General features: G+C 41.2%; 1 protein-coding gene across 1 annotated transcript; it reads left to right on the plus strand.

The window, feature by feature from the left end:
- The first annotated feature begins 228 nt into the window (after nucleotides 1–228).
- Nucleotides 229–4700, plus strand: rx1 (retinal homeobox gene 1). The gene is made up of 3 exons (XM_036522671.1): nucleotides 229–520; nucleotides 3625–3875; nucleotides 4257–4700. Exons 1-3 carry the CDS (start codon nucleotides 229–231, stop codon nucleotides 4698–4700), a joined length of 987 nt encoding a protein of 328 aa, XP_036378564.1.
- The last annotated feature ends 8713 nt before the right edge of the window (nucleotides 4701–13413 follow it).

Here is a 13413-nt window from a genome sequence, read left to right on the forward strand (position 1 = left end):
TTGCAGGTGAAAAGATTGGAGGTTTACTTGCTGAGAAAGAAGAATCACGGCCAGCAACATCGTTTCAATAAAAGCTGGTTTCTGAGCCCGGGATTTCCATTCTTGCTTTACTTATTGAAACCTTTTCTCACAATATATGTGAAGACTTGCTCCTTGGACCTACTTTTGGTGACCTGTACATTGAGTAATTTTTCTCTGCTGGAGGAGTGGGTGAGCCTGAACGTTCGAATGCATTTGTCACTGGATACCATGAGCATGGTGGACGACAGTTGCCTCTCGCCAAGTAACTTCCATGAAATGGTGAAAGGAGGGGGGGCATCAGTTGGCGGTCGTGTTCACAGCATCGACGTCATCCTGGGCTTCAGTAAGGACCAGGACCCCCTACTCAACCCTGCGGGTGCTGCCGGAACCCAAAAAGCAGATGTGGAGAGCTTGGGTGACCCTGGAAAGCAGGATCCCTTACACCCCTATGGACACCTCCCCACTCTGAGAGACAGCACAGAGCAGCCTGCCTTTCATGGTGAGCAAATTCATCCACAGACACTGTGTCACTGTACTGTGGGGTCTCCCCTGTGGAGCCACAAAAGTGCTGTCAAACTTGTTAGTTGTCAAGAATTCATTTTTTATAGGAACACAATCAAATATTTGATAAAATATACTAAGGAAGAAATATCTATGACTGTGCCTCATAATCAACAGAGATGGGCTGAATATTGGAACTCTGTTGATGTCTGTTAACTGTATGGTAGGTTCCACTGATGAGCTATGACAACTTTTTTGTATTTGTTACAACGCACGGTCAATGTCTATAGCTGATGATGGATTCCACAGGAGAATAATAAGACTGATGAAGCTGTGTCATGTAACAGTGGCCACATGTTATTGTAACTCTTAATTTTTACCCTTTCATCATTCTGTAGCACCCAAGAAGGATAATTTTCATGCTTTAATTTTTCGATAAGCGCTGTATTTGTTCAGAAATTGGACTGAGATCTGGTCAGCTCATTTATAGATTTAAAAAAAATAAAAAATCATAAGTAATGGGGTCATGAGTGGCTAAAGGTGTTTGCTTTGGGTGCAGACCGAGCCCTAGGGTCTGGGTTTGTTGGGTCATTTGCTGACAGTGTGCAGGATCCCACAGCAGTGGAATAAATGGGCTTAATTGCACTGGCGATAGGGGTGAGTAGATGGCATCATGGTGGGCTCGTTTCACTGCTTTCAGGCACCCTGTGTCTTTTAGTCACCTGCAAGTTGCCTGGGTGACATCAGCAGAATAGCATCTATCCTCCAATGAGCCCCCACTTTACTGTGGTGTGCTGTGTGTCTTGTAGTGCAATAAAAATCTTTTGGCAACGTGCAAATGTATCAAAGTATTGCATTTGTCTTGCTTCAGTACTACTGCGTGAGTGCAGACGTTGTCACAATGAGACCACTCCATTATATACAATTGGAAATTCCAAAATGAGAGAATTACTATTACACAAAGTGGAAAAAAGCATTATTAAATTAACAGTTCAAACACCATTCTGACATCACCTATGGCATTCCCCTCATCTTCTTTGGAGACATGAGATTGTACAGACGTGCACTTTTGCACAATGAATTTCTCCTAAAGTACAATTTCTTGTTCTGAATATTAATCCATGTTTTTTAGGACATCCAAAAGAGTTCCATTGAGGTATGGGGCTTATGCAATTAATTTTGAATTAATTCCATGTATCAGGGAGATGGATAGCTATAACCACTTATTTTGGCAATGTTTTGTGGAAGATCAAGGTGAACAAAAACCATGCACATTGGAAATGGCTTATTTGTGTACCTGCTGAGTACTTAGCCTCTGTGATCTTTAGGATGTGAAATGGATGTGTCTGTTTTGATTTCCCTTCCTCTCGTCACTACATCAATGTTCTTTTCAACAAAGAAACATTCTCTGACTGTAAACATTCTGCACTGGTCTGCAGGGGCCAGGGGTATTCTGGTAGGTTGAGAGACAGTGAGGCAGACCGTGACCCTGAACCAACCTCTCCATTGTGCTGGTGTCACACCCTGCTGGAGCACAGTGGCCCCCAGACTTCCAGGGGGCTCTGCCGCTGTCTGTTAATGAGAGGGGGATCAGCAGGTCTTCAGAAGCCTGCTCCCCTTAGTTAATTGAACGTTCCCTTATTCCATTGCCTTTTCTCAGGACCAGTTGAATGAGGGATATTGAGCTTCACTGTTTTTCCTAGATGTTGGAGGCACAGTTGCCCCACAAACATGAATTTGCAAACAGTGTGTAGGGTCTAGCCCCTGGTGATGCTCAACCATCCCTGATGGTGGTTTGCATTCAGAACCCTGTAATCACATTGGAGGATAACCCAAATGGTACTTAGTGCTCAAATGGGTGGCCTTCATGGAGCATGCTAATACATCCTACAAGTATAATTTATCTGGCTAATTTGTCTTATATCTAGACTTAAAAGAATTCAAACTGAGTATTCTATGACTAATCATGGGGTACCCTGAACATCAAGCAACATGTTCCTCAACAGGATAGTGTGGGTATAATTCTCCTGTCAATATGTGACCATTATAGAGATTTTCATATCAGTTTGATTTTATTTCAGAGGGGACCAATGAAAAGCTGCACTAAATTCCCCCTCAGAAGACAGAATATTTGCTCATAAGTCTGTATGTCACCTCTATTGTTGTGGATGCCTATGCAGGTTCATTGACCTGATGGTAATCTTTGTGCGTAAATTAATTGAATTACCTTTGAGCTGCTTCAATTAAGCCTAATGTGTGACGTGTTTACACTGCTAATTTCCCAGAAATATTAACCCGGTTTTGCTGGCCTGCTACAGAATCCTGCAGACACGAATGAAGCCTTTAGGTAGATTAAAGCTGAGACCACATGGAAACTATCAGCAGACTTAACAGGCTGCATCTGTTTCCTGCAGGATTAGTGTGAGGGAAACTTGCAGTGAAAGCCACGCTGACACGTTGTGAACGAGTGTTTTCCTGTGGTCCTCACTGAATCCCACTGTCACGGGTTCAGTTTGTAACTCATCACCACTAAGAGATGCAAGGCTGAATGTAAAAGGTGATAAACTTAAACCTGGCTGAAATAATCAAACTGCTGGTGAAGCACACAAGTTGCTTGATATTGCCACACTGGCAGGTGACTGTTTTGTTACTAAAGGGTGAAGATGTAGCAATACAAAAATGGTCTTGTCTCAATTGATAATGATATTCATTTAAAACAATGTATTAAGTCTTTGCACGATGTGCCACCAGACTATATACCTATATACCTGACTTTATGCACTAGGTGTTCGTATTTATGGTCAGCAGAAGGCCAAATCGTTTGATACTTAATCCTTCAGTACCGAAAATTTTTTGTGATGTAGAGGATTACTAATAGGAATGATGCTAGCACATTAAGCCAATATAAGAATTTTAAGTAATGAGGTCCTCAGGACCTCATTACTAGGTAATGAGGTCCTTGAATGAGGTCCACAGACTGAAGGTATAACTTTAGGATAATAACTCCCAGAGGTTCAGAATATTACAAAAATATGACTACATTTATTTAACCACATCCATTCTGACTCTGAGTTCTCTCCTCTACCCCTGTTCACCTCTCAGACTCTGGTCTATTCTCCAACAAATGCGAGGGAGAACTGAACGAGCTGCGAAAGAGCGTTGAGAGTGACGGGAAATCGCCTGACCCCCTGGACGAGGAGCAGCCCAAGAAAAAGCACCGCCGCAACCGCACCACCTTCACCACCTACCAGCTTCATGAGCTGGAGCGCGCCTTCGAGAAGTCCCACTACCCAGATGTCTACAGCCGCGAGGAGCTGGCCATGAAGGTCAACCTCCCGGAGGTCCGGGTACAGGTAGGAGCGCTGCCCTTTTTCAGTGATTTGACAAGCTTACAATATGTTCAAGTATGGATACCGAAATATGTGGGTTAAGATATGCCCTTCATACCTGTTATGAATGAAAGGCTTTGGTTTGTTAATGAAGACCTGAATGCTCTACATTTGAGTTCCAAGACCTCTATGTGAAAGCTGGAGAGGTGTCTGGGTGCTGTCAGGTCACTCAGTGGGTTTCTGAGACACATTGTGAGCTACTGTGACTTTTCTCTCCACTAGAATGGTTTCAACTATTCTCAACTCACGTGCTACAAAATGGGTGTCAGCTCTTACCAAAAAAATTCACCTAGTCCAATTTGATTAAGGTGTTGTTTCTCATTCCTCCTCTCTTTCGTTCTCCAGGTGTGGTTCCAGAACCGTCGTGCCAAGTGGAGGCGTCAGGAGAAGATGGATGCCAGCTCCATGAAGCTGCATGACTCCCCCATGCTGTCCTTCAACCGGCCGCCCATGCACACCAATGTGGGCCCAATGACTAACTCCCTGCCCCTCGACCCCTGGCTGACCTCCCCCTTATCCAGCGCTACACCAGTCCACAGTATCCCTGGGTTCATGGGTCCGGCACAGGGCCTGCAGCCTGGCTACTCCAGTCACAGCTTCCTCAACACCCCTCCAGCCATGGCACAGAGCATGCAGCCCATGGCACCTCCCCCTTACCAGTGTCCCGCAGCCTTCACTGACAAATACCCGCTGGAGGACGTGGACCAGCGCAGCTCCAGCATCGCCTCCCTGAGAATGAAGGCCAAGGAGCACATTCAGTCCATGGATAAAACCTGGCAGCCCATGTGACAAACAGGACCACAACAGGTCTACTTTGAAACTTCATTCCTGTTCATTCATGGTTTGGTTTCTGTTTTGGTTTGTTGAAATTGTTACTACAAATAGAGGACAGGAAGCACTACATAAGTCATTGTGACATTTTTTTTTCTTCAACAGTGACATTTTGTCCATATTCAGTCCCATAACTTGGTGCAGCTGGCCTAATGACAACCTGGTTGATTTTGGAATGGTGAGGCTTTAGAATTTTTGATGTCCCCCCTGAAGTGTGGCTTTTGAAGTTGGATATTCATGTTGGACTCTCAGATCAGATTATCTCCTGCCCTGTGTAACTAAACAACATCATATCTATGGTCAGGAAGAACGTAAACAATTATCTGCAACAAGGGCTGCTTCATACAGATATCTGGGGTATGACTGGAAAAGCCGAATGATTAAAGAAAATATATTGACATTGTCTTTTTATATATATATGTTGTTCAAAAGAAACTCTTTGAAGAGAAGAAAAGAAATCTGTGAATCCTGTTAACATCAATCTCCATATTGACCTGAAGAAACTGGAATAAGAGGGTACCACTTGATACCTCTAGGTTCTCTAGTCTTGTTCACTGGCCATGTTAGAGCTCCACTTGAGTCAGAATGTCCCAAAGACAGTTGGTGTTGTCAATTTTAATAGGTAGCAGGAATAATACTTCAGAACACTCCAGTTACTGACACAGGTGCACTGACAGATTGCTTTGTTTGTGTGTGGTTGGTTGGGAACCACCGTGCATAGACTTGACAAAAAGAGGTAACTGTATATTTAAGTGTTTCCCCCAGTTCCTTAAAAGAAGCTAACGTGAAAAAACAGTAACAACATTGATTTGCATTACGTCTCAGCATTAGAAAAGTCTTAAACGTGTTTTAATATTCACATTTTAGCACCAACAATTTAATTTTAATGTTTCAATGTGTACAGACATTAAAAGTGACAAGTTATGTTGCAGATGTTGCAGAGTATGTAGTGGGAGGATTTTGGTCTACATGCTGAGGGTCATATTTCCCACTGATTTTTTTCCTTAACATTAATGACATAATTAACATATGCACCTTCTGCATTGTCTCATTTCTGTCTGTTATCTGTGAGACCACAGAGTCTTTTTTTGAGATTCAGGCAGGGAGAGGCAAACATGTTACACTAGATCGTTACACTTGTAATGAAAGGCAATGGACATGTTGACTGCCGCTTTAAAAAAGTACTTAAGTGTAACAATACAGAACCTGAACTTAAATAAATCACTTCTAAGTCCACTTCTCATAACTAGGGGCATTTGGGATTTCCAAGATGATTAGTAATTAAATTAACAGCATTTAACACCTTTGTTTTTCATCTTTAATCTAACATGTGTTGTGTAAAGGCAGTTTAATCCCAGGGGTGACATTTCCTGGACATGTCTGGTGGAGCCTGGTAAAGAGAATGCACGAGACAGTCTGTCCGACCCATTAATGTGGACAGACGTGAACAGCTCTTAACACCCAATTAACTGCTTTAAAAGCGATTAACTCCTGCTCCTAATTGATCTGAGTGACAGCTGCCCCAAGAAAACTTCAGGCTGTGTTCGGACATGGACATTACCACATTACCTGCATTGAGCTATGAGACAGCGAAACCAAGTGGACATGCTCCTGCCTTTCAAAAAAAAAAAAAAAACAGCTCCTAAGGAGTTGGGAAGTGAAGATGGATGTTGACGTCATGATACGAGTTGATATGAGCCATGACCACTTATGTTTGAACTACTGGACAATTCTACTTATCTGTTCACCAACCACCTGCCAATATTTATACAACCCCCATCCAGCATTTCTGGGTGTTTAAAGATAATATGCCAGGGGTTCACATTTGGTCCTCACACCTTGACATCTTTACCTGAATTACTTCAGAAATTGTCCAGTTGTTAAAATGGATCATATGTAAGCAAGCTGTGTAAAGTGCACTGGATAAGCGCACTGGTCACTGCTAAGCAAGCAAGCAAATTATCAAACAAAGACATAATGGTAATAGTAGTAGTAGAAAAATCCCAATGTGGAAATGTTGTGAAGAAACAGTGTGAGGGTGCAAGGGGCTGGCCATCCTCTATCTGTGGGTGCTGTTGATGTTGTCATAGCACTAGCTCACACAAGAGCTGGACTTTAATGAATCCTTCTCACATAAGAATAGGGCTTTACTGAATGCCCCTCAAAACGGAAACAGAACTTTACTGAAACCTCCTCACGCAGGCACGGGGCTTTACTTAAGGAGCCCTCACCCCGAAAGATGGCTCCACTGAAAGCCCCTCACGTGGGCACAGGGATTTAATGAAGGGGTCTCTCACACAGGAACATGACTTCACTGAAGGGAGCTGGGAGACTGACTACAAGAAGCCGCTGAAATAACCTTGTTCTGCCTCAGTGACTGTTGGAGAAAGAAAATCTGTTTGCAGCTTGGCCGCCCGTCACTGCATGTACGTGCAGAGTAGCAGAAGGAGAACTGACTGATGTGTCACCCCACTAAGTTTGTTCATTGTTCTGCACAACTGATCCAGCCCCCTCTACTTTGTCAAAAGTTCTTGAGGAAAAACGGTCACATAGTGGACTAATGGGCAGCAGCACTAAAACACTGACCCTGAACAACATCAGCAACAAAAGATACATTTCATATTTTACATAAAGAATGTTTTGTAAATGTTTATCAGCACAGATACAGTGCTTATTTACCATTGTTGAAGACATCTGGAAAGTTACATCCCAGTTATTGGCATTTTTATGATAGACAATCAAGATATCAGTTAAGATGTCACAAAAAGAGTAAAAAACTAAAAACTGTTTTTGCATATGTGCAAGTCATATGCTAAAGTCTACGTTTTAGGTTTATAATTAAAATCTGATTAAAATGTGGTTTTGTCATCTAAAGTGTTATTGAGACCTTTCTCAGATGAGAATGTTATTAGTCCAGTTAGTGACATTACACTGAATTTCAACAAAAGCCAATTGCTGGAATCTCATAGATCATAGAACTTGGAGAACATTAGAACTTGGAGGAGATAAATTCCTTCACACAGAAGTGCAATTTTCGTAACTAACCTTTGGAAGGAAACTCAGTCTTTGCTGCCCAGGACTAGCAAATGAACTGATTGAGAGTTGTTTGTTGCTTTTATTAAAGATTGGATGTTAGAGCTGGGGAAACGTTTTTGATAAAAGATGAGCTCTCACAGCTCAATGGCACAAACATTGTCAGAGTCAATGGAATGAGCCTTCGGAGCATATTTATACTGTGTTAGTATTCTCAGCAATCATAAGTACATGTATCAAGCAATCATAAGTACAAGTATCAAGGTAATTTAAATAAGCTCTCTTCAGCATATGAGCTTGCTGTGTTTAAGGGGTTCTTCAACAGCCAGCAATTAGATCTATTCAGCTGAGCTGGTTATCAGATTATACCACAATATCATATTTTGGTTTAGAAATTTTGTGAATCTGTTGGGATAAACACAGTGACCCAGTGCTGATCAAGGAGGAAAATGATTTCCTAAGATGTAATGCTGAAATATAATGTGGATTAAATTTTTCTAAATTGAATTTTAAATTTGGAGTCACAGTTTATTCACTATTGTTATTTTGAGGTTTGGGCATTATTTCTGTGTTCTTGTGCTGACACACAATGTTTATAAGAATGCTATAAATCACTGCTGGTGTTCTGTACCCTGACAATCATATATAACACTTATTACTAAACCTTGCCCAGCTTGGTGAAAGTTTATCCTTGTGATTGGTAAACACAGAGTGAATCTGTGAGATAGCCACTCTGGACTGACTGATTTTCCCATTTGAGAGTGGTATATTACAAGGAGAACTCATTTGATACTGGACTAAGAATAAGCCAAAGTATAGGTATTTTTCCAATTGCGAAATGCACTAGAAACCTGGAGAATTCATTTGTGATTCATATCTTAAAATGTACAGGTAAAAGTTTATCCCTGTATAGTCATCATTTTTGTTCCATATTCCTGTTATTTTTAGTTATTTTGCTGTTTCATTTGATTGAATTTGTATGAGATGTTGAATTCCATGTTCTGCAAAAAGTTGGAATATTCTTTAAATAAACGGATATAGTTTGCTAGAGTTTAACTCTGTAGACTCTTCTCTGTGTGCGCGATGCAAATAAATGTCCTCCTTTGAGAGGCATACACAGAGACACACAGACAGGATGGGCTGGCTCCTTTGGCCCCTCCCTTCCCCTCTCCTCTTCCCGGGCTGGTGTGGCACCCTGCCAGCCTGTTAGGAAGATGAGGCTCCAATCAATCAGACCGCCCCAGGGGGAGCCCAGGCCACAGGGCTCCATGCTCCCTAATTGCCCCCAGGCGCTGCCGCTGCAGCACATGTTCCAAACGGGCCGGTCCCGCCGAGTTCGCATTAGTAGCGTGTGAACCACACTCCCGGACAGATGGGACACTGGGAAGACCTCTTATCGAGGGCCATCTGGGTCCAGAGCATGAATTGTGTGGGACACGTTTCAAAATGAGATTTGTGAAGTGTGTTCTAATTTGGTCCACCACGTGCTTTAATTTTAACAGCAGGTATTGTCTATTGATGTCCTGATATAGGCCATCCAAACTTAGTTCACAAAGCTGTTGGCAGTATTTGAAATGTAATGGGGATGGCTTAAAAACCAGAGCTATCAGAGTTTAGAGTAACTGACTTGACCCTTTCAGAACCACAGACTCTTTTCATATACTATACTGCATATTGATTGTTGAATAGTCACTGACTCAGCATCACAGAGATGTTGTGTTTTGTGGGTGAATCAGTGTGAGGTGAGATGACCAGAAATCTCTTCAATGGTGCGCAACTTTAATGTTAAATATTGTCCATTTATTTCTGTTATGTTATGTCTGCACCAGAAAGATCAGGTTGGACAAGTTATGTTTCTCCTTGAAAACAGAAGTACTTTTATAAGGAAGGTCACCAAACAGCTAAACTAAAAAACTGCTCTCTAGGCTCAGGCTCTGAACATGCTCATCCCTGTGATAAAAATCTGAACTGTTTTTTTGTAGGTTATCCCTTCTGTGGGGCAGGCACCACAGATGAATGCAGAGACAAACAAACAAGCCTGAATGAGATGACATTGTGATGAAGCTGCTCAGGAAGTTCAGGGGAAAGTAGGAACCATTGTGAGGGAGAAAGAGGGGTGGGAGCCGGGGCGGGATGGCTGCTCATCAGAGTTAATGATGTGGAAAATCCCCCAATTAGAGCCTTTTCCTGCAGGCCAGGATGAGTTCAGTACGGGGTCCTCTGACAGCTCAGGGATTAGTGCCCGGGCCAGGACTGTGCACTGACTGCTGGACACATTGGCACAGCGTGGCCGGGGCCGGGGTAGGCATGCGTTGAGCTCGAGTGCCACAGAAAAACAGTGAGGGAGGAAAGGCATTGTAAAAGCATGGGAAAAGAGCAGTGAGATCAACACCAAAGCTTTTGTTGGGCTTGCTATGGGAAATCTTACAATCTGCTCACATTTTGTATTTGCATGTTAAATCTGGACCCAATGACTAAGACTGTGGTTCAGACAAATGAAGTTTAGACCAGTGGCATGCATTTATATGGTATTCTGTGCCCTGCTGCAAAGAGGGGCAGTTTACATTCTAACACTCTTTAGAGGTGCTTATCACATGACACAGGACAGTACATTACCAATCAGAACTGTCACCCTTCCCCATTACATATTGCAAGTATCAAATTAATTGATTACTAAGATAAAAATTACATGTTAAAGTGAAACTCCCTGGACTCTTGATGAGTCCAAGTCCTCCACTTAAGCGGCAGCTGTTTGTTCCCTGATGAAATGAAGTTGATGTTTCAGTCATAGTCTTATGTAGAAAATAAGTTTTAAAGTTACTGTTACATTTAGAGTTAATATTGCATTCAGTCAAAACTAAAATGACATGATTTTGGGGACATTTAGCACCCAGTCAAATGGACTCTCCTCCAAAAATATTTCAAAATACTGTACACCCAGTCTCTATCTCTGAATTGTTCCATGTCCCAGTGCATCCTCAACAAAAAAGAATGGTGGGAACCCTGCAAGCCCCAGATCTATACATAAACTGGTAATTAATCCTTGGCCTTGGCTCCTGAGCAGATTAAAGCCTGGCATCACAGTACCTTCTCATTCTGTTTCTGTAGTGAGGTGACTATTCATCCAGGAGGGCCACCGCAGGAATGTGACTGGCTTCTGTACTCACTGGACGTTGCATCTGCTATCTAATGGCCCAGCATTACAGTAACAATACCAAAACAAGCCTTAAGAAAGTCTTAAGAAATGAAAAATGATGAGAGGGTATTCATACTCAGCTTTATGAACAGACAGTCAGTTGTTATCATTGAACAATTAATGAAATGTAGGAGGTGTGGAGGCGGACATTTGCTTTGTGTTGCTGCCACATTCCCCGAAACTGCCTGACTGAGCAGAGAGAATCCTCTACTCCATACTTTTTGTGTTATTACAGTTATGTAAAACAAAGGAGGATCTTGCTGCAGAGTGTGCTAAAAACAGTAAATGGGGGGAAAAGAGGGGGGAAAACAAAGGTGACTGATTAATTAAAAGGTGATTAATTAGTAGCAATCAAAAGGAAAAAAATGGCTTACTCCACAAATCACTCACGAGCACTCACAGACTTGTGGATTCATTAAGAACAATTAAGTCTCTAACGACTAATTAATAGCATAATCTATTATTTTGCTCCCCTCTCTCTGGCCTCTAATGGGGCCCAGGCTGGAGTTAACAGGCTGATTGGGAGGACGCGTTCCCCAGTGGGGATAATAAGGGAAAGGAGCGGAATTAATTGGGTTTGATTAAGAAAGCTTTTCAATGGGACATAGCTTTTTCGCATGACATAATTGGAGGTCAGTGAAGGGGGGGTGGCGGTTTGTTGGCTGGCGCCAGTTTTTTATGTCCATCTTTTTGTGTGTGTGCTGGTGGGGAAAAAAAAAAAAACGACATGATGTCTCTCTGGTGTAATAAACCTGCACTGACTGACACTCTCAGCAAAATAAACAGAACTGTGTGTCAGAACTGTCACTCCTGCCACCCCTCTTTTCTCCGAATGACATTTCAGACCCTTTGCATGTCTGTAGTTAACCCCTGATATCATTGATGAAATATAGAAAGGGTCTATGACAGAGGCAGATTCAGGCTGCAGTGGATGGAACTGATACACCCGATATAATCAGTCTGTGGGTTCAGTTTGTATAATCTGGTTACTCTATAATCTAGAATGGGGGAAGGAATTGCAGTCAACAATTCATTCACCGCTGCCAATATAAAGGTTCTCAAAACAGGATCTTTGTGATGTGACCCGTGAGTTGACCCTACACATAAAGTGATTACCAGACATTCAATCTTACACACAGGGGTTCCTCTGATTTCATTTCTACATGAATAAACAGTGGAAATATGCAGCAGAGATGTTTTATGCAATGTTACTGTCACACATTGAACTGTCAACAACATGTAGTTAAACAGGGTCAAAACGCCCTCTATGTATGGCAGTTTGGAAGTGCAGTTTAGGAAATATGATGGGGTCTTCCCACAGTGGATTAAGTTAAGCGTTTAGATACGGTGTAAAGTTGGTTAAATTTGCTGCTTTTCCATGTTTATCGCATCTTAGAAAACATTTTTCCACTACAGTTTCTTTGGTTAACCTTTTTTTATCATAACATTACAGCACGTCATAAGTACAGTTAACTTTTAATATATATACATGTGCCAAGATATTAAGGTATAAAGCATTGTAATTAAGCACTATTAAAAAACATTTGATACACTGCTACTTATTAATTATGACTCGTTTAAAGCTGTTAGTAAACCATATTGACCAGGTAGGAAATGAGTGTATACTTCTAATTTTAAGGTATGAAAATATTTAAAAACATTTTATAAACTACTCCTTGTGTATTCAGATTTGTTGCAATATTTTAATGTGAAATTGTAAACAATGACATATGAAATTAAATACAATTTACTCACCTCCTGCCTGGCAAGTTGACATTTTACTACAGTTATTGCCCATATACTATCTTCTTATTAACTTTTCATGTCATATTTAAGAAAGAACTAAGAACATAATTATTAATTAATTGAATGAATAATTAATTATTAATTATTCATTCAACATTATGTAACCATTAAGTGTGACCAAGACTTGAATGCTGAGGGAGATCAACTAGGTATTACAATGATTGAAGGTATAAATAACCTGGAAATTATGACATGAATTTTTGGATGCAAAAAACCTCCAGTGTCAGCTAACTGCCTGTTTCAAAGTTTACAGAATCTATAAAAAGGATGCATTGCTTCAAAAATTGAAACAAGTCTGATAACTCTGAGTATTTTTATAAGTGTTTAAAACTCCAAATAATCATGTAACAGCTCTGTGAAAATGAATGGTGGAATTTCCAGAGAATAAGACACAGTTGTCCAATTTCTCAATTATTATTTCTGTTAGAACTTTAGATAATACCTTTATGAATCAATGTAGATGTATTTCAAGGGGTCAGTGCATTTAAAAAATGGTTTCAGATATCTCAGCTGGCTGATAAAATGCCATGCTCATGTACAACAAAAATATTTAATGTAAATCAGCTATTTACTGCATGACACCGTGAAACTGGAAGACGTGAAACTGTGACTCATCAGTCATTTACGGGCTTCCTA

Source organism: Megalops cyprinoides, chromosome 2 (assembly GCF_013368585.1).
Source record: "Megalops cyprinoides isolate fMegCyp1 chromosome 2, fMegCyp1.pri, whole genome shotgun sequence".
In the NCBI taxonomy this organism is placed as follows: domain Eukaryota; kingdom Metazoa; phylum Chordata; class Actinopteri; order Elopiformes; family Megalopidae; genus Megalops; species Megalops cyprinoides.

What these genes read in the sequence shown, in the direction of transcription:
- rx1 (XM_036522671.1), top strand. Translation starts at nt 229, where the DNA reads ATGCATTTGTCACTGGATACCATGAGCATGGTGGACGACAGTTGCCTC. An exon ending in AGAGCAGCCTGCCTTTCATG is followed by an intron (nt 521 to 3,624) that starts GTGAGCAAATTC and finishes TTCACCTCTCAG; the next exon opens with ACTCTGGTCTATTCTCCAAC. An exon ending in TCCCGGAGGTCCGGGTACAG is followed by an intron (nt 3,876 to 4,256) that starts GTAGGAGCGCTG and finishes TTCGTTCTCCAG; the next exon opens with GTGTGGTTCCAGAACCGTCG.